Source organism: Dipodomys merriami, unplaced genomic scaffold (assembly GCF_024711535.1).
Source record: "Dipodomys merriami isolate MVZ:Mamm:240054 unplaced genomic scaffold, mDipMer1.0.p SCAF_7, whole genome shotgun sequence".
In the NCBI taxonomy this organism is placed as follows: Eukaryota; Metazoa; Chordata; class Mammalia; order Rodentia; family Heteromyidae; genus Dipodomys; species Dipodomys merriami.
Window position 1 is genome coordinate 39,569,066 of NW_027206290.1, and position 19,859 is coordinate 39,588,924.

Sequence of the window (19,859 nt, forward strand, 5' to 3'; positions counted from 1 at the left end):
TACTTACTCATTGTCAACGTTCCCTTATTCAAAGCTCTTTCTTAAGAGTGTTGACGACTCCAATATCTGATGAGTGTCTTAAAAATATGACTAACTCACCAGAGTTAAGTGCTACCCTGAAACCCCTCTTATGGAGGCTAGTAGACAAGTTATAAGTAAATATAAAAGTATTGGGGGTTTCACAAAGTCACTCCAGAAGGAATTGTAAGATTTACAAAAAGTTGTAGGCACGGCTAGAACAGAAAGAATGTATGGCAATTGCTGAGATAACTACTTAGGAGAAAGAACTTCCTCATTTACTAAGAGACTTGCTAAATCTAAGTCTCCTTGGTGCTTACTATTAAAGAAGGAACAGGAAAGATCTTAATGGGACAGTTAAGGCCTCTATAGAAAAAAGTAGTGGTTAATTGGTGACAATCATCGAAACCCATTGTATTTCTTAAAAATAGAGGTAAAGCTGGAAACAAGTGCCTATCAGGCGACCAGTTGGTGACCACCCAAGAATGAAGCCCTGCAGCAAGATTATGTAACCTTTTGCCCTTTCTTATGGAGACTTTTGCTATAAAAGTTTGTTATCCTCTGCATTAAATCGCACTCAGCACTCAGCATCCACTCCTAATGTGTGTGAGTTGTCTGTTTGCCATCTCCCCGTCCTATTCCAGGTTCCTCCCCTAGGTATCCTTCGTCGTCCCGACAGAACCCGGTCCGCGGCATTCTACCACTTGAAACACACCTCCAGCCTGGCCCTTTTGCTGATTATTTAGAGGTAAGAGTTTCATGGACTTTTCTGCCTGGGCTGAGTTTGAACTACGATCCTCAGATGTCAGACTCCTAAGTAGCTAGAATTACAGGCATCAGCCAACATTTTTATTATATATATGCATATATAATATAGTATAATATATGATACTATATAATATAATACATTATACATAAATATGTTATATTTAATATACTATATGTTAGTTATATATTACAATAAAATATATTAATATTGATTAGTTAAATTCAATTACAATATAGTGTTTTCTCATCTACATCAAATATCCATTTATGAGGACTTCCATTGGGACATAAACACTTACAATGAGTCACCTGCATTCACTCCATCATCCCTTCCCTCCACCTTCCCTAACTTTTTACAACAACTGCAATTGATTTCATTACTCTATTTTGCATAAGTCCATGTGGTGTGTGTGTGTGTGTGTGTGTGTGTGTGTGTGTGTGTGTAAATGAGGACATTGATCCCAGAGCAACTGGATCACCTAGCACAGGTCACGCAGCAGAGGAATTCAGATCACGTGCTCCGGAGGGCGCTGCCTGGCAGCCGAGCTTAGGAGCATAGCCGCCAGATAAGGAGGAAGGAGATCAGATACAAGAAGCCCCGAGGCAGGACGAGGGGGAGCAGGGGCCATCCAGTGGCGTCCAGTGGCGGAGGGCCGGCCTGCATGGATCTCCTGTCTCAGGCAGTAAAGCCACTGTGCAGGTGGCAGATTCACGAGCTGCTCGCCAGGCCCGGCCCGCGCCCCCCCCCCCCCCCCGGGAATCTAGCAGAAACCCCAAGCAGCCATCTTCATTTTGTGGCTTGGAGGGATGGAAAATTCCAGATCAGCAAGCAGCATTGCCTCTCCAGATCTCCTTCCGCGGGCTTTCAGGCCCGTTAATGTTTCACCTGGGCGCTGGCCGTGCCCTTTGCCTTCCAGCAGCGGCCCTGGCCACAGGGCCAAGGGCGCCTGTGATCTGCAGCGTTGGATTAGCTGCCCACCTCACACAATGCACGTGGACCAGCAGAAGGAGATGTGGGGGACTGGGGATCCCCCCCCCCGGCCTGGCTCCTCAGGATGGTAAAGCTGACTTGTGGGCCGCAGCAGCTGATTGTCCCCCCGCCCCCCACTCCCTAACTTCCCCTCTGACACTGGGGACGGGACCCTCCCAGGGACCTCTTCCACCCCACAGCCTGCACAGGCTGCCTGGCCCCGTGGGAAATGGGTGCCCCTGCCCTCACCCCGCAGTGTCACCCACCGCGAGCGCCTGTGCCTGGCGTCTGGCTGTGTTGGGGTCGCTGTGGGGGGCCGGCGCCCCTCTCAGCCCTGCCCCCCATGGGCTGACGTCCTGCCGGGGGTCCAGCCCGGTTCCTAGTCAGGACCAAGCCGTATCAAGCCCCTGGTGGTCCTAGGAGGCCCAGGCCCCGACATCTGCGGCCCCAGAGCTCTGGGAAGGGCTGGGGTAGGGGGTGAGGTGGGGGCGGGGTGAAGGGGGTGTGTGTGGTGTTTCAGGCCTGGAGACTCAGGTCGGCCTCAGGCCCAGGAGACTCACAGGGCTGCTGAGTATCAGCAAGGCCTTCCCCATGGGGGACCTTGCCCTGCCCAGCCAGTGGGGGGCCGGGACACCTGGTATGGAGACAGGGGGGTAACCTTAGCCCCCAGAACTGCTCAGCTGTGAGGTGTCTGTTCGTGAACTTTCTAGAAGACAGGCTGTGTCTATGCCTTTCTGTCAAGAACTCTGTGGTTGGCTCAGGGCTGTCATCCTACCTACTGAGGCTGAGATCATGGTTCAAAGCCAGCCAGGGCAGGAAAGTCCCTGAGACGCCTTAGCTCCAATTAACCAGCAAAAAGCCTGGGCTGCTGCCAGGCACAGATGGCTCACGCCTGTCATCGTAGCTACTCAGGAGGCTGAGATCTGAGGATCTCGGTTCAAAGCCAGCCCAAGCAGGAAAGTCCATGAGACTCTTATCTCCAATAAACCACTAGAAAACTGGAAGTGGCGCTGTAGCTCAAGTGGTAGAGCACTAGCCTTGAGCTGAAGAGCGCAGGGATAGTGCCCAGGCCCAGAATTCAAACCCCACAACTGACAAAAAAAAAAAAAAAAAAAAAAAAAAAGCCTGGGCTGGCTTTGAACCATGATCTGTAGATCTCAGCCTCCAGCCTCCTGAGTAGCTAGGATGACAAGTATGAGCTACCAGCACCTGGCTAGAAGGATGTATTTGGTGGAAAATTGAGTGTTTTGGGTAGGAGGTTAAGAAAGAAGAAAGGCTGGGCACCAGTGGCTCATGCCTGTCATCCTAGCTACCTAGGAAGCTGAGATCTGAGGATCTCGGTTCAAAGCCAACCCTGGGCAGGAAAGTCCATGAGACTCTCATCTCCAATGAACCACCAAAAAACCAGAAGTGGCGCTGTGGTTCAAGTGGTAGAGCGCTCATCTTGAGCTGAAGAGCTGAAGGACAGCGCCGAGGCAAGGCCCAGAGTTCAAGCCCCACGACCGACCAAAAAAACAAAAACAAATAATAATAATAATAAGCAGCAGCAGTAAAAAGCAAGGCCCTTGGAGGCTGTGTGAGAACCAATTCCCCCCATTCCCTTGCTGCATTGAGGGGTCCTTGGCAGCCCAAAACCCAATGGGGTCCTTTGGCCAGGCCCCAGGGAATTCACTTCGAAGCCAGTTCAATCCCCAGAGCTCTTCCCAGCAGAAAATTAACCACCAGGATTCATGTCCCTGTCCCCACCCAGGCTGGGGTGGGGACACGTTCACTCATAGGGTCACAGCCAGGTGTGACTCCCCCACAGAGGCCTGGCCCCTCGGGGTCTCCCCATATCACACAGGAGCTGTAAAAATGCTCACCTTCCCCCTTACCAAAGTCCCGTCCCCTGCTCCTCACAGTGGATTTTACAGCCCGGCCTTGGTGACTGCGTCCTTGCTCAGCACGCTCAAGGTCTGAGGGCCCTGTGGAGGGGCCTCCTGCTTGTTATTCATGGAAACGGAGAACTTTCCACTCTCCTGGACCCTCGGGGGAGGAGGGGAGGTTCATGGAGCACAGTGGAACTCGAAACTGTTGTAATGATTAATAAACAGGTGAACTCAGTATCACAGGACCTGCAGGCGGGAACCTGGGCTGGGGGCTGAGGTGGTGGGGGATGGCAAGGAGAAAGAGCTACAGGGCCAAAATCGGGGAGATAAGAAGGCACTGGAACGCCCTTGTGAAATTGGTTCTCAGGCTCCAGGCCTGAAGCCCAGCAGTCGCAAGCCAGGCCCAGCCCTGGCCCCCACAGGCCGCAGAGAGAGACAAGGTGAAGGTGGGGAAAGGCAACGGCACCCAGGGCATCGCCAGGCCTCCGGGCGCAGACCTCGGGCACGGGTGGAGTGGGGAGAGTTGGGACCAGGTGAGAAAGGCCGTGAGGTTCATGCAATCCCTGGTCCTGGTGCGGCCGGCTGGGCCCTGAGCTCCGGCTCTGTCCTGGAAGGATCTGGATCTGGAGCCATCCTTGCGTGCTCCTTGGAACAGAGCAGAACGGGGGGAGGGAGGGAAGGGGGCGCTCCTGCCAGACTGTCTGTTCACTTTAACGTGATCAGAAGGAGGCCCTGACCGTGGGGGCCATCCACACGAGGTGCTTGTCTGAATCTTCTCTTTCCTTCTAGAACAGGGTGATGGTGAAGGGTCTGGGACCGAGAAGAGCTCAAGTCCCAGGTAGAGAGAGAGAGCTGGGGCGTTAGTGCATTCCCAGGGCTCGGCAGAAGCAGGTTCTGGGCCTCCTGTTATAATCTAAATTGGGGGAGGGTGCCACATTCCCTGGGGAGCCCAAGACCACAAAGGTGGAAAGGGGAGGCTAGCACCTGCAGAGAGGAGTGGAGGACACCAGATTCTGCGTCCTGAGAGCCAGAGCGCTGGGACGCTTCAGGAAAAGGCACTGCTTGGGGGGTGGGGGTGGGGGGGATTTGGGGAGTGGTGCTGTGCCTCAAAGTGGTAGAGTGCTAGTCTTGAACAGAAAAGCTCAGGGACAGAGCCCAGACCCTGAATGCAAGCCACACAACCACCAACAAAACAGCCAGGCAGCGGTGGCTCATGCCTGTCATCCTAGCTACTCAAGAGGCTGAGATCTGAGGACTTTGGGTTGAAGCCATCCTGGGCAGGAAAGTGTGAGATTCCTATGTCCAATGAACCATCAGAAAATCAGAAGTGTGGGGTTGGGAAGGTGGCTCAAGTGGTAGAGCGCTAGCCTTGAGCCGAAGTGCTGAGGGACAGCTCCCAGGCCCAGAGTTCAGACCCCACGACCGGACCCCCCCTCCAAAAAAAAAAGAAAATCAGAAGTGTCACTGTGGCTCAAAGTGGTAAATAGGTCACTTGTCTTGGGCAAAAGAGCTCAGGGACAGCCCCCAGGCCCAGAGTTCAAGCCCCTCGACTAACAAAACGAAAAGGAAGGCCCTGCATAGTCCTCACCACACCATACAAGCAATGTCACCGCTCCTGACTCCAGTGGCCCAGCAAAACCAGGAAATGGACATCTGTACCATGCGAAGACAGTTCAGACTCCACTGGGTGTGCAAGCACTCTGTGCGCACATGAACACCCACACCAGGGCTTCAACTCTGGGCCTCTCGCTCTTCTTTTGCCTTTTTTTTTTGCTCTACCACTTCTGGCTTTTTGTTGGCTAACTGGAGATAAGAGACTCAGACTTCAACCTCCTAAGTAGATGTGAGTAGGCATGGGCCGGCTCACTGGCTCGGAGTTTGTATATTTCCGCCACTCACCACAGTCTAAGTTTGCCTATGCCCGGGGAGAGCAGCTTCCCTGACTGTTGACCTTAGGGTGGCAGGAAGTCCCCTAGCCTGGCACGGTGCCTCCCCCCCCCCCCCCCCCCCGTGCTGGCGTCTGCAGACATTGCCGTAGGACGAGGTGTGGCTGAAGGAGGGGGCCTGGTCAGCTGGGGTTACAAAGGTTGCCAAGACTCTATTCCTCATCATTTAAAAACCTGCTTCCTTGGCTCTTTGACAAGAGGTGGGAGCCAGAATGTTCTAGAGGGGGACAATAAACCAGTCCTTTTCTTCCTCCTCCTCTTGTTCCTTCTCGCGTCCAGCTCAGAGCACCCTCCCCACCTCAAAGCCTTCATCCCAGACTCAGAAAGAACTCTGTGTTCTGAGTTGGGTGGAGTTTCTTACAGAAAAGCAGGTGGCAGGGTAGGGTGGGGGATGGGGACGGATGTGGATTAGAGGTGGCAGATGGGGGGGGGAGGGAGATTCTCCAGCCACCTAGACAGGAAGGAGCAAAACTACAGTCTGTGTGGGCATAGTGACACACACCTGTAATCCCAGCACTCAGCAGGTGGGGGCTGGAGGACTGAGTTTGAAGCCAGCCTGGGCTGGAGAGCAAGACCCCAGCTGTGAATAGATGACCGATGGATGGATGGATAGATTATAGCCATAGAGAGATAGGTGATAGATTATTATAGCAACAGAGAGATAAATGATAGATAGATACATAGGCAGATAGGATAGCTAGCTAGCTAACTAGCTAGATTCCCCCAAACCCCTCCTCAAAAGAACCAGAGTAAGGCTGGGAAGGTGGCTCAATGGTAGAAAGCTTGCCTTGCATGCATGGGGCCCTGGGTTCGATTCCTCAGCACCACATAAGCAGAGAACCGGAAGTGGTGCTGTGGCTCAAGTGGTAGAGCACTCCCCTTGAGCTGAAGAGCTGAGGGAAAGTGCCCAGGCCAAGAGTTCAGGCCCCACAACTGACCAAAAAACACACACACACCCCCCCCCCCCCCGCACCAGAATAGAGGATCTTGGTTTTCTACCACCACCACCACGCCTTCGTTTGTTGGCCTTTGGCTTGTTATGGGGGCAGGGTGGGGCACCGGCCTTGCAGGCTGGGCTCAGAGGGGCTCAAAGAAGCAGGGTGTTTGGTACTCCCCTCCCCCCAAGGATACCCTGGGCAAACCTGGCCATGGTGGGCATGGGTGCTGCGGAAGGCCCGTGGCCCCTGCTGGCCCGCCCTGGCCCTGCGCTTGGCTGGGTCCTTGGAGCTCGACCTTCAGCTCTGGTGGCCAAGGTCAGCGGAGGACAGGCCAGTGGCCTTGCTCTAGGTGAGCCGCCTGTGACTCAAAACAAAGGACCCCAGTGTTGCTATGTGTGCGTGTGTGCTGCCCTCTGCTGGCCACCAGGGTGTTGCTCAGGGGCCCTGAGCCAGAGACGTGGCGATCAGGCCCCAGACTCCCAACACCAGCTCCTTCAGCAGCCTGGGAGCTGGTGGGGCTGGGGGAGTGTGGAAGCAGCTACAGCAGGGTGGGAGGCTGCCCACCAAGTTGGGGCAGAGGTGGCAGATGAGCGCCATCAGGCCTGACCCCGAGGCTGCTCAGGAGGCTGAGCGCTGAGGATCGCGGTTTGAGGTCAGCCTGGACAAGAAAGTCCAAGAGACTCTTATCTCTAATAACCACCTAAAAAACTTCGCTGCTTCCCCTCGGCTGCTCACTACTGATTCCCAGGGGCAGTGTCACCCCACTTTCTGACTTGCTGTTGGGACTGAGATGTCTCATGGGGTCCCCCACCTCTCTCTGCTCTGGGGGCCGAGGGGCCACAGCTTTGAGCACTTTGCTCACCCCGCCTTCTCCCTCCCCTGCTAAAGGCGGAGGCGGGGCAGGGGGGGCCCAAGGCCCTGGGGCGACAGGGCCAGCACGAGCCACCCTGCCTGTCCCCCGCAGCCTCTCTGTGGGCCTCCGGGCCCGGGGCGTGTGGCAGTCGCCTGGCTGGCCTGCCAGGACAGAGAGAGCATTGTCAGGGGCCACTCAGGAAACCCCAGGTCCGGACGCCAGCATGCGTGGGCCCTCTCCCCAGCCCACAGGTCCCACACGGCGCCTCCGCGTCCCCAGAACCACGGGAGGGGACACCGTCCATGGCCGCAGCATGGAGCTGCCACATGGATCCACGCTGTGGACGGGACGCTCACGCAGGGCAGCTTACTCTGCAGCCACGGGGTCACGTGGGATCTGCACCTGAGCCCACATCCACGCCCTGCTGGCCCCACCCCTCTGACCTCATCAACTGCCCCCTCCGCCTCCCAGTGGCCACACACTCCCTGGGCCCACTCCCCGGGCCCAAGAAAACAGCCAGAGGCCAGTTCGGACAGACCCTCTCCTTCCTGTCTGACTCTGTCTCTGTCTCAGGGCTCCTGAAGACAGTAGTAGTATATAATTAAGCTCCTTGGCTACCCTCAAGGCACATGGGAATGGCCTTTCATGGAGTCTGGAAACTTCTTAGCACCATGAGCTCTCGAGGAGTTGCTGGAGAATGCACGTCGGGTCTAAAATTGCTTTTGAGGAGAGCTGTGGAGTCCCTGTGATTGTGGTAAGCGGCGCCGGACAGAGACCAAGGAGCCAGCGGCTCCTGCGTAATCATGGCCCACTGCTGGCCGAAGGGCTTCCTCCTCCCCAGGTCTTTCTGGTGACGTTGTCCTGCGTGGGCCTCGGCCCTCTGCCAGCTCTGGGAGGAGGCGACCAGACAGGAGGGCCAGCAAAGCAGCACGCCAGGCTTGGTGGCAGGTGTGTGTGTGTGTGTGTGTGTGTGTGTGTGTGTATGCAGGCCTGTGAGTGTGTGTGCGTGCCAGTTGTGATGTGGGGCTTGAACTCAGAGCCTGGGAATGGCCCTGAGCTTTTCACTCAAGGCTAGCGTTCTGCCACTTGAGCCACAGCACCACGTCCAGCTTTTTGGTGGCTCGTTGTGGGTAAGAGTATCACAGGCTTTTCTGACCGGGCAGGCTTCAAACCGCGCTCCTCACTCAGATCTCAGCCTCTCGAGCAGCTGGGATGGCTGTCTGGCGCAGTGGCAGTCTCCAGGTTCCCTGTTTATACCAGCCCACCGGCCACAGCTGTCCTGGCAAGTCCTGTCCTTGCCCTCCTGGGTGCCGGCTTCCTGTCCCTCCGCTCTGGGTAGTGTGGCCATCTTGGAGGGAGAGCGGCCCGCCTGGCATATCTGCTGCCCCGAGAAGCCCCGGGCATTTGGGACTGGCTAATCTGGGACTTCCTCCTGGCAGTCCTTCCCTGCCCAGCCCCTGGCGGCTGTGGCTCCTCCTGGGGGAGAAGGGGGAGCCCTGTAGCCAATCACAGAGCCAGGTTTGCTCCGGCCACACCCCCCCCCCCATGCCAGCCTGGACCTGGGGCTCAGGTCCCGCCCTCTCTCGTCCTTCCTGCCTTCCAGGTGTCTGGGAGCTTCAGGTAGCAGCCCTGCTCCATGTGTCACATGGCAGCCGTCAGTGGAGGGGGTGGGGGGAGGAGGGACAGGAACGGCCTCGACTGTGCTCTGTCCATCAACCTGACATTTCCACTTGAAGCTGCTACGGGGCAACCCAACCGCCTCGTGACAATGAGGACCAGAACAGGGGCCCCCTGTGCGGCACGCTTGTGGGATCACGGTCTGAGGCCAGTTTAGGGCAAAAATGGACCTCAGTGCACGTCATTTCAGGAGAAAGGGCGGGGGGGGGGGGGAATGTGGCCCCAGCTAAAAAGGCCATCTTAGCAATGCCAGGCCCTGGCATCACCACCAGAAACAAAAAAAAAAAAAAAAAAAAGAGGAGGAAGAGAGAGAGAGAGAGGACAGAAGGCAGATGCAGCCGCTCTCAGCTAGATGAGACCGGAACCCAAACTCCAGCCATGGAGGCTTCCGGCAGCCATCTACGAGACAGAGCCACAGCCCTCACATGCCCAGTGGGAGCATGAGACAGAGACCAAATGTTCCCTCACCACGCACCCCCGCCAGGCCACATGCTCCCCCTTCTCTACTTCCAGAGAGTTCTTCCCAAGGGAGGGAGATAAAGCGTAAGGACAGGAGCCTCAGCAGCTGCCGCCCGAGGCTCACTAGCTGTGACCAGCCACAGCCACCTCCCCACGGGCCCAGTCCTCACAGGCCAGACCCCAGGCTCCGGCGTGGAAGTCAGGCCTGGCCGGGGCTGGAGGAAGCGGTGTTCTAGAAGGCTGGGAAGGTTAATAGGAAGCAGTGGAGGCAGAACCCCGCCACGAGGCAGCTCAGGCCCAAATTAGATCAGCATCGCTCCAGCTTGCACGAAAGCACCCGCTCGGAAATTTTTTCGGTGGATGGCTCTAGGTCAGGCTCTCTTGGTGCTTCCCGGTCCCTCTGGAAACTGAGAAATGACTTCCACCCTCCCACATCTTGTTTGGAAAATGATTTTCTTCAGGTCCTGGAATGATGTGTGGGTACTCACACTCGCCTGCTTGATTTTCTTTGCTCAAGACTGAGGCTCTATCATGTGTGCCACAGCTCCACTTCTGGCTTTTGGTGGGCTAACTGAAGATAACTTTCTCAGATTTGTCTGCCCAGGCTGGCTTTGCCCTGTGATCCTCAGATCTCAGCCTCCTGAGCAGCTAGGATGACAGGTGTGAGCCAACGGTGCGGTGTGAGGCTGGAACGCACTTCCTGGGGAGAGGTGAGTACCCTGGTGCCAGGCCCCGCCCAGGCTCTTCATTGAGCCCCGGGGCCGGCAGGCTCCTCAGGAACTGCAGCTGGTCTTGTGCGAGAGTGACACCCAGTGTACACTCACGGTATTGCACTCCAGCTGCAGCTCCAGAACCAGCCCCTGGCTCCTAGGTCCCCACTTCTGAGGTCGAGTTGGTGGGTACTGGTATGGTTGTCTTGAGGAGCTGGGGTGTCCCATCAATGCCCCCCACACACACTCCCAGCATGCCTGCCCAACAGTGCCCACCAAAGGACCTGCTGGATGGCTTCCTTTGATTTCATGTACTTTTGAGACTTTCTTGCCCGGGCTGGCTTTCAACTGTGATCCTCAGATCTCAGCCTCCTGAGCTGCTGGGATGACAGGCGTGAGCCACCTGGTTGGAAATATGAAGCTTAGAATGTCACTTGTCACTCATAGTGGGCAAGGCCCTGCCTGCACACTGCACAAACTGTCATTTTCACTGGGCAGCTCATGGGAAGACATGCGTTTCTCTATGCTGACTGGACTTTCCCAAAGGGACTCCGTCTGCATGCCACTCCATTTCTTTTTTTTTCTTTTTCATTGTGTAATTCCTAGCAAGAAAGTACATGGGGAGAAAAAAAAAATAGGTAAAAATAACACCTAACAGCCAGGCACCAGAGGCTCATGCTGAGAAGCAGAGGATCAAGGTTCAAAGCCAGTCCAGGCAAAAAAATCTGGACTCTATTTCCAACTAGATAGCAAAATACTAGGCTGGAGGCACAGCTCAGGTGGTAGAGCACCAGCCTAACAAGCAAGCTGAGCAATTCATGGACACTGGGTCTTAGCAGGCCAATGCTAAGGGCAGAAATCTAGGTGACGAAGCACAGGCGGACTCCACAAGTATCATCAACATAATTTACTACACTTCTCTGAGGTTATATAAAAACGCTTTAGTGCAACATCTTACAAATAGTTTTTCCTTTAAAAAAAATAAAAACACAAAAACCAACAGCTCTCTACCACGAATGGGTTCTTACCCCATTTTTTTTCAACAATTAACTGCAGAGAAACCATTGTAAAGAATATGAAAACTTGCTACGGAAGCACCCCAGTGAAAGAGGGGCGCGGCTGGGTTATCTGCCTGTCCTGGGCAGGCCTCGGGGCGCAGGGCACAGGGCATACCGCACACAGTACACTGCAGGTCTTCACCAATGCCACCCCGCGGACAGAGTCGGCAGTGCCCGCTTTACCTTCCAAGGCTGAGGCTCGGGAGGATGATGTGCAGGGAGGCCATGCAGCCACCAGAGGGCACCACCGCCAGCAGGACGCCACATTTCCATAGAAATGCTTACAGAACCAGGGTCCTGGGGTTTTTTTTCATAGAAAGCTCAAAGCTCAACCTCTTTCCCCCAGCCCCATAGAAAAGACAGGAGAAAAACAAAAGCACAATTGTTAAAATACTGGAGTCGGGTTTTTTCTTTCGAACTTCCTGCACTGTTACACACTCGACTTCACGGCTCAGCTCCAGTCATGGCACCTTTCCACTCAGGCAGGGAAGAGTCATCCTCATCTCACGAGAGCTGGCATCTGCACCCCTGAACTGAGTGAACCGGGCAAAAGCATTCTGTGCACTGGCCTCCTGAGGCCCCATATCCGCATGCGCCTGGGGCCTGACTCCTTCCAGCCTCCTCTCAGACCCGGATCCACAGGGCTCTCCTCAGACTCCGTTCCACAAGTCTTTTCTTTTTCTCCCGAATGGATGTGCGGCGTGGCCCGGAGGGGGCTCAGCCGTCCCTCCAGGGGACAGCTGATGGCATTCACCCAACAGGGGCACCCAACCTAAAACCAGGACCCGGGAGATGGAGATTGGAGGGTCGCTGCCTGAAGCCAGCCCCAGCAGGAAAGTCTTGACTTGAATCTCCGCCGAAGCAGCACCACGCTGGGAGCAGAGCTGTGGCTCATGGGGCACAGGCATAGCCTCAGTGGGGAAGCTAATGGACAGAACCCAGTTCAAGCCCCAGTACCGGCACAAAAAGGGGGGAGGGAAAAAGGGAAGGACCTGCCTCCCCCCACCCCACAGCACCCCCAGCTGACACGAGGCGTGAGGAGCACCCTCCCCCTCCCTAGAGACAGGGCCTTACTATGGAGGCCAGGTTGGCCTCTAACCCTCCACCTTCCTGCCTCCCCCTCCTGCATGCTGGATGACAGGCGTGTGCTTGGCTACCAGCCAGGATCCTGATGCCCGTTCTCTCTGGGCAGTGAGCCGTGGGGACAGGGGCGTGAGGAACAGGAAGACATTACTGTCTCTGGGGATGGTGGGGGGAGAAAGGAAACACGGGGCTCTGTCCCCATCCATGGTCCCTCCATGCTGGGTGAACAGTGGCGGCCTGGCCCCAGCTCAGCCCTGGCTGTCTCTCTTCCAAGTCTGACAAAGCACCTGAGGGCAGCAGCTCTGGTCCGAGGCTCGGGTGTGTGGTCACTACGGCAGTCTTGGCCGCGGAGCGCAGCAATTTCCTAGAGACTTTCACTTTCTTGGCAAGGATGAGATGCCCCTGTTCTGTTCGCTCCCTGACAGCTGGCCGGGCACCGCTGGCCCTGATGGTGCAGGGCTGGTCCTGCTGAGTTCCTGGAAGCCACACTGGAGGGCTCCTGCACGGCAGCCCACAGACAAGCCATGCAGAGCCACATCACGCGGGGCCACACCACCCTTTTCAAGTCTTGTTAAGATACAACCCCCCCCAACCAAACATGTCTGGGCGTGTTTGGGTTCCGGCACGGCATTTTCAAGTGTGCAAATCCAGAAGGCTCTGGAAGGCCCCCGGTGATGCCGCCCGCCATCCCTCGGCCAGGGGCGGTCTGGGATTCCGCCCGCAGCACCGTGGAGGCTGAAGAGGAGCCGGAAAGGTCTAGAAGGGGCCGTGGTGAAGGTCCAGCGCCGGTGGTGCATGGCATCCCCGGGCTGTCTCGACACACACGGACCCCAAACTAGGAAGCTACAGCGGCCAAGTCCTGCCATGGCGCAGGGGCGAAGGGCGGGGCCTCCGCCGGCCGCCGTGGCACATCATACCGTGGTGACATCACGGGGACGCTTTCCAAGTGGTGTTTTCCTGGCAGCCGCGGTGGGCGCCGGCACTGCCGGGGGCCCCATGGCCTGCTAGTCGATGGCCCCCGGGTGGATGCTGAGCGCTGGGGGCTCCAAGCAGGTTGGGGAGTAGTTGAGGTGCGGCTCCTTGATCCACAGCAGCGGCACCCCGTTCTTCCCCTCCGCGCCACGGCCCGCGCCCCGGCTCTTGAAGCGCACGAGCAGGATGGTGATGACCAGGATGCCGAAGATGGGGAATGGGTAGAAGAAGACGAAGTAGAAGAGCGCGTCGTTGGAGCAGATGAGGGACTGCAGCGTGGGGCCTGGGAGGACACGGGATACGGCTCGGTGAGGCCGGACGACCACATACACGCCAAAGGCCACACCAGCCCCACGCGTGCAAGCGGGCCTCCCCCCAGAGGGCCACGCTCTCCCACTCACAGTGGCAACTTCACACAGCCAGCGACCCCACGCTTTGCCCCATCTCACAGAAGGGAGCTGGCTGTGACCTGACCGCATCTAGCAGGCCACAGAAGCCACGGTGGCCCATGTGGCATGGGTCCCCTGACACCCTTCTCTGCCACCATTGCTTTTCTTGGGGCACTGCACATGGCCCCTCCCACTGCTTTCCACAGCAGCGCCGGATGTGACTCCAGACTAAGGATGCCAACCCTGACACCACTGTGACCTGGGGGCGGGGGACACCCGGAGGCGGGGGAGATGTGCCCCATGCCAGCCAGCGGCCGTGCCATAAAAACTGCAAAGGAGGGGCTGGGAATGTGGTTCAGTGGTAGAGCGCTTGCCTTGCATGCCTGAGGCCCTGGGTTTGATTCCTCAGCACCACATAAGCAAAAAGAAAAAAGCTGGAAGTGGTGCTGTGGCTCAAGTGGTAGAGCGCTAGCCTTGAGCTGAAGAGCTGAGGGACAGCGCCCAGGCCCAGAGTTCAGGCCCCACGACCAGACCACCCTCACCCCCCCCCAAAAAAAAAAACAACAAAAACTTCAAAGGAGCTCTTGAGAGCCTCCAGCCTGTCAGAGCCTGCGGATTTCTCTGGAAACTGGAGCTGCCCAGCCCATCTCTGAGCCCCCAAAGCTCAGGACCCCGTCCACGTGCCTGCTTCCTCCACTGCGGGAGGTGTTCTCATCCTGCTCTGCTTCCCTTCCACTACCCAGCATGACAGAGAAAAAGTGCAGTCTGGGTTCAGTGGCTCACGCCTGTCATCCTAGCTACTCAGGAGACTGAGATCTGAGGATCGTGGTTCAAAGCCAAGCCAGGCAAGAAAGTCTGTGAGACTCTTATCTCCACTGAACCACCAGAAAACCGGAAGTGGTGCTGTGGCTCAAGCGATAGAGCACTTGCCCTGAGCTGAAGAGCACAGGGACAGCACCCAGGCCCAGAGTTCAAGCCCCAGGACTGCCCCCCCCCCCAATAAGCACACATGAACCCTGGGGTCAGCTGTGGATGTGAAGTGAGCTGTGACCCTCCCCCAGGAGAGGACTCACCGGTGTCCAGCACTCGGATGCTGACGGGGGCCGACTCCTCCTCCGTGAGCCGGTACCAGTCCTGGGGGCCCCGCAGCCACTCCTCTACTCGGCAGGAGTAGTTGCCCGTGTCGTGGGGGCTGGCGCGCAGCACGGTGAGGCGGAACAGCAGCGGTGACAGCCTCTGGAAGCGGAGCCGGCCCTGCCAGGGGCCACCCTCAGGGCCGAAGACGGCATCCGGGTCCACACTCAGCAGCACAGTACGCTCTGTGGGCTCCTCTGGCTCCTGCTCCTCCCTGTCCCGCTCCTCCTTCAACTCCTCCTCCTCCTCCTCCTCCTCCTCCTCCTCGCTCTCCGGACCAAGGCTGCCCCTCCTCCCTCCGGCTCTAGTCCTCAGGGAGTACCAGGCTACGGCAAAGCGTGAGTCCTGGCTTGAGCGGGACACGATGCTACAGTCCAGCTGGAAGGTGGCCTTCTCCGACACAGTGGTGTTGGGGACCACCGAGTCCACCTGCAGGGCCGCATCTGGTGGGAGAGGGCAGGGAACAGAGAAGGGAGACAGGCTGACTTACTGATCCACACAAACCAAATGTGCTTCATCCGCTCCTCAGACACCACGTCCACACACCAGCTCCAGCGCCCACCAGCAGCATGGGGCGGGGCTGTGTGTGGAGACCAGTCAGTCAGGAAGTCCCCAGCCCAGCACCAGGGTCACACCTGCATCCTCCTAGTCACTTAGGAGGCTGAGATCCCGAGGATCGCAGTTCAAAGCCAGTCTAGGCAGGAAACTCTGTCAGACTCTCATCTCCAATTAACTACCAAAAAGCTGTCAGTGGAGATATGGCTCAAGTGGTAGAGTACCAGCCTTGAGCAAAAACAACCCGAGGGGCAGTGACCAGGCCCTGAGTTCAAGGCCCAGTAGTGATGTGCTAGAGGGAGCTGAAAGAATCCTGTGGGGAACTGCCACCCCATAGGGAGCCACAGGCGCTGCGCCCCACCTGCTGTGCCTGTGCCCCGCCTACCCACACCTGTACCCCACTACCCACACCTGCGCCCCACCTGACCGTGCCACAGCCCTCCTGGCCATACCCACCCACACCTGCGGCGCTCGCTCCCCGGCCGGGCCCCTCCCCGGGCCGCGCCCTCGCCCGGCCCGGCCCCTCACCTGGTCGCAGCACCGTCAGGGTGGTGGGGCCCGCGGTGTCCTCCGCGCGCTTGTACCAGGCGCCGCCGGGCCCGGGCAGCCACTCCTCCACGCGGCAGCTGTAGGCGCCGCTGTCCTGCACGGCCACGTCGTCCACCTGCAGCCGGAACACGCCCGGCGCCGGGCTCTCGGCGTGCAGCCGCCCGCGCAGCCGCTGCCGCGCCGCCTGCTCGCCGTAGCTGAAGGTGTGGTCGCGGCCCAGCAGCGCCAGCGTCTCCCGCTCCGGCTGGTTGGGCTTCCACACGAACCACTCCACGGCCAGCTGCGACGCCGCGCTCGTGCGGTTCAGCACCACGCACTCCAGCTGCGCGCGCCGCGTCTCCAGCACCGACAGGTTGCCCTGCGCCTGGCTCAGCTTCAGGCGGCTGTCTGCGGGGACGCGCGGCCGTGAGGACGGAGGGCGCACGCGCACGGAGGGCCCGCCAGGAGACCGCACCCGCGCCTTCCACGGAAGGGCCTAGTGCCGTCCCGCGCGAGCCCCATGCAGGCAGCACCCGTGCCCAGGCCGAGCTCGCGGGCCAGTGCTCCGCGGAGCGTGGCCCTGGCCCTGAGGGCAGGCCGCAGGGCGCGGGAAAGCCAGAACCCCCCCTGTCCCGCCCTCAGGGCGTAGCCCCGCCCCGCAGAGCGTGTCCTGCCCCGCCCTCAGGGCGTAGCCCCGCCCCCAGGGCGTAGCCCCGCCCCTCAGAGCGTGTCCTGCCCCGCCCTCAGGGTGTGCGTGCCCCGCCCCGCCTGCGCGGCCCCGCCCTCAGGGTGTGAACCCCCGCCCCGCCTGCGCGGTCCCGCCCTCAGGGTGCGTGCCCCGCCCCACCTGGCTGGCGGACGGTGACCTCCGTGCGCCCCGAGACCTCCTCGGCAAGCTTGTACCAGGCGTAGTTGGGGCTGAGCAGCCACTCCTCCACGTGGCAGTAGTAGCTGCCGCTGTCGGCCAGCTCGGCGCGGTGCACCGTGAGGCTGAAGAGGCCGCCGGCCGCCAGGCGCTCGAGCTGCAGGCGCGCGCGCAGCCGCGCCTCCTCGGCGTAGGTGCCGTACTCGAAGGCGGCGCGGTGCGTGGTCTTGAGGATGAGCTTGCCGTCGGCGTCGGCCGCGCGGTGCACGTACCACAGCACGGCGAAGCGCGAGTCCGCGCTGGTCTGCGCGCGCACCGAGCAGTTGAGCTGGATGGAGCCGCCCTCCACCACCGACAGCGTGCGCTTCCACTTGCTCACCTGCAGCTTCGTCACTGCGGGGGCACGGGGTGGGGGGCGCGGGGTCAGCGGGGACGTGCAGGGTCGGGGGGGCACGGGGTCAGCGGGAACGAGCGGGGGGGCAGGGTCAGCGGGGACGCGTGGGATCGTGGGCGCGGGGTCACTGGGGACGAGCGGGGGGGGGTGCGGGGTCAGCGGGGATGTGCGGGGTCGGGGGCGCGGGGTCAGCGGGGAGGTGCAGGGATATGCAAGGTCGGGCAGCGTGGGGTCAGCGTGTGACATAGTCAAGCATAGGGTCAGTGGGGGACACGGAGCCAACGAGAACATGGGGTCAGTGGGGGCCACGGGACCAGAGAGGACACGGGATGGGGGGGGAAGCACAGACCCCAAAATGCAGCGCCCCACGCTGGGCCGGAGCCTGCTGTCCGGCACTGTCCCTGGTGTAGGCCCTGACCACCTCTGGCCCCCTGGCCACCCCAGGCCACACAGCTACATCATATTCCTGTTCAGCTGCCGCCTGGCTTAAAACTGTGGCAGCAGCCACACCTCCACTTCCAGGTTTTTTTTTTTTGGGGGGGCGGTTAATTGGAGACAATAGTCTCACAGACTTTTGCTCAGGCTGGCTTAAAACTGATATCCTCCAAACTCAGCAGTCTGAGTACTAGATTACAGGCGTGAGGCACAGCATGCAGCTGTCTCTTTCCTAAGACCAGATTGCAGCCGAAGGAGCAGAAGCTGCACCAGAGTCGGGACACACCCCTGGTGTGACAACACAGCATCAAGCCCAGAATCCCAGGAGTCAGATTGTTTCACATCTCTGGCCTGACACCCATCAACCTTGGGAATATTCTGGATGGATGCAGTCTTTAGCCGGCTAAAGCCTGGCTGCGCCCTGAACCCAGCACCTTTATGCGAAAGCTCTGAGGACGCATCTCCTGCTGCCTGACAGACCTCCTCTCCTCCAAGGACTGAATTCTCACACAGACCTCTAACCAGAGAGAAGCGCTGGGCGCCAGTGGCTCTTGCCTGTAAGCCTCACTATTCAGGAGGCTGAGATCTGGGGATGGAGTGTCAAAGCCAGCCTGGGCAAAAGTCTGTGAGTCTCTTATCTCCAATTACCCCCAAAAAGCTGGAAGTGGAGCTATGGCTTAAGTGGCCCAGTCCTAGCCTTGATCTAAAAAGCCAAGTGAGATCATGAGGCCGAGTTCAAGTCTCAGTACTGGCAAGTGCACGCACACGCACACACAGAGAACCCCACAGATAGCACACAAACACCCACAGAGAGGCGGCCCACAGCCCTCTCCTCAGGTTCTGTCTTTCTGTCCCCACTTCATCCTTTCTACACACAGGAAGAAGTCCTTCAGGACAACGAGACCCGGGGCAGGGTTAAGGGGAGGCCCCCAGCCCTCCAAGCTGGATGACTGGCTGCAGCTGGGCCAGTTGGCTCTGTACTAGGTTCTGCAATGCTGTGGAGCACTGGCCCCTCTCATCCCTTCTTCCCACCCCATTCACGAAGCGAACCACTGAGGCAGCCCAGATCACACCTCCCGCATAGCCTGTGCTTGCCATTGTTTACCGTATAGAGTAGAAAGCACTTTGAAATGTATTATTATTTGTGGTCAAAGTCTATTTGCAGCTGTTACTAAGGAGACCTCTGTTGCCATAGTAACGGCCTCCTGTGACCCAACTCTAGTTCAGGCACAGGCTCTGAGGATGAACTAAGAAAGAGTGGTGGAGCGGGGCGCTGGTGGCTCACGCCTGTAATCCTAGCTACTCAGGAGGCTGAGATCTGAGGATCGAGGTTCAAAGCCAGCCCGGGCAGGAAAGACCGTGAGACTCCTATCTCCAATAAACCACCAGAAAACGGGAAGTGGCGCTGTAGCTCAAGTGGTAGAGCGCTCGCCTTGAGCTGAAGAGCTGAGGGACAGCGCCCAGGCCCAGAGTTCAAGCCCCACAACCGACAAAAAAAAAAAAAAAAAAAAAGAAAGAGTGGTGGGCTTCAAAGCAATCCCACCCCCCTTTCTCATGTCATGTCAGAATACTGTGAAGTGACCGGAACTGGAGAGGGGCACCATGAGGTGTGCTGCAGGCCCAGCTCAGGACAGGGTCAGCTCATGACTGCCCACAGCTCAGGAGCGAGCGAGGGCCAGCCCTGACGCCAGCAAGGCCCACGCCTGTCACCTGCGGCTAGGGCCTGGCCAGCGGCCTCACCTTGACCCACAGCCCTGAATCCTGGCTATTGTCCCTCAGTTTCCATCCCTTCCCTCCTTCCTTCTTCCCTTTCTGTGCCCTGACTGGGGCTTGAACTCAGGGCTTGGACACTGTCCTTTAGCTTTTTTGCTCAAGGCTAGCACTCTAACCACTTCACCCACAACTCCACTTTCAGCTCTTTAGTGGTTAACTAGAGATAAGCATCTCATGGGGCTGGGAATGTGGCTTAGTGGTAAGGTACTTGCCTAGCATGCATGAAGCCCTGGGTTCAATTCCTCAGTACCACATACACAGAAAAAGCTGAAGTGGCACTGTGGCTCAAGTGGTAGAGCCTTGAACAAAAAGAAGCTCAGGGACAGTGCCCAAGCCCTAAGTTCAAGCCCCAAGACGACCAAAAAAAAAAAAAAAAAAGTCTCATGGACTTTCCTGCCCGGAGTTGGCTTTGAACTGCAACCCTTAGGTCTCAGCCTCCTGAGCAGCTGGGATTATAGGTGAGAGC

The 19,859-nt window shown here is 58.2% G+C and overlaps 1 protein-coding gene across 3 annotated transcripts in view; it reads right to left on the minus strand.

Moving 5' to 3' along the window:
* Nucleotides 1-11,099: 11,099 nt before the first annotated feature.
* The window catches only part of Igsf3 (immunoglobulin superfamily member 3), a 56,294-nt gene continuing 47,534 nt past the window's right edge, over nt 11,100-19,859 (minus strand). For all 3 annotated transcript variants that reach the window (XM_070006427.1, XM_070006428.1, XM_070006426.1), the window contains 4 exons: nt 16,774-17,184; nt 15,927-16,334; nt 14,783-15,286; nt 11,100-13,603 (listed from right to left, as the gene is read on the minus strand). In XM_070006427.1, the coding sequence (XP_069862528.1) occupies nt 13,353-13,603; nt 14,783-15,286; nt 15,927-16,334; nt 16,774-17,184 (1,574 nt within the window). In that variant the 3' untranslated portion in view covers nt 11,100-13,352. The remainder of the gene's footprint in view (nt 13,604-14,782; nt 15,287-15,926; nt 16,335-16,773; nt 17,185-19,859) is intronic.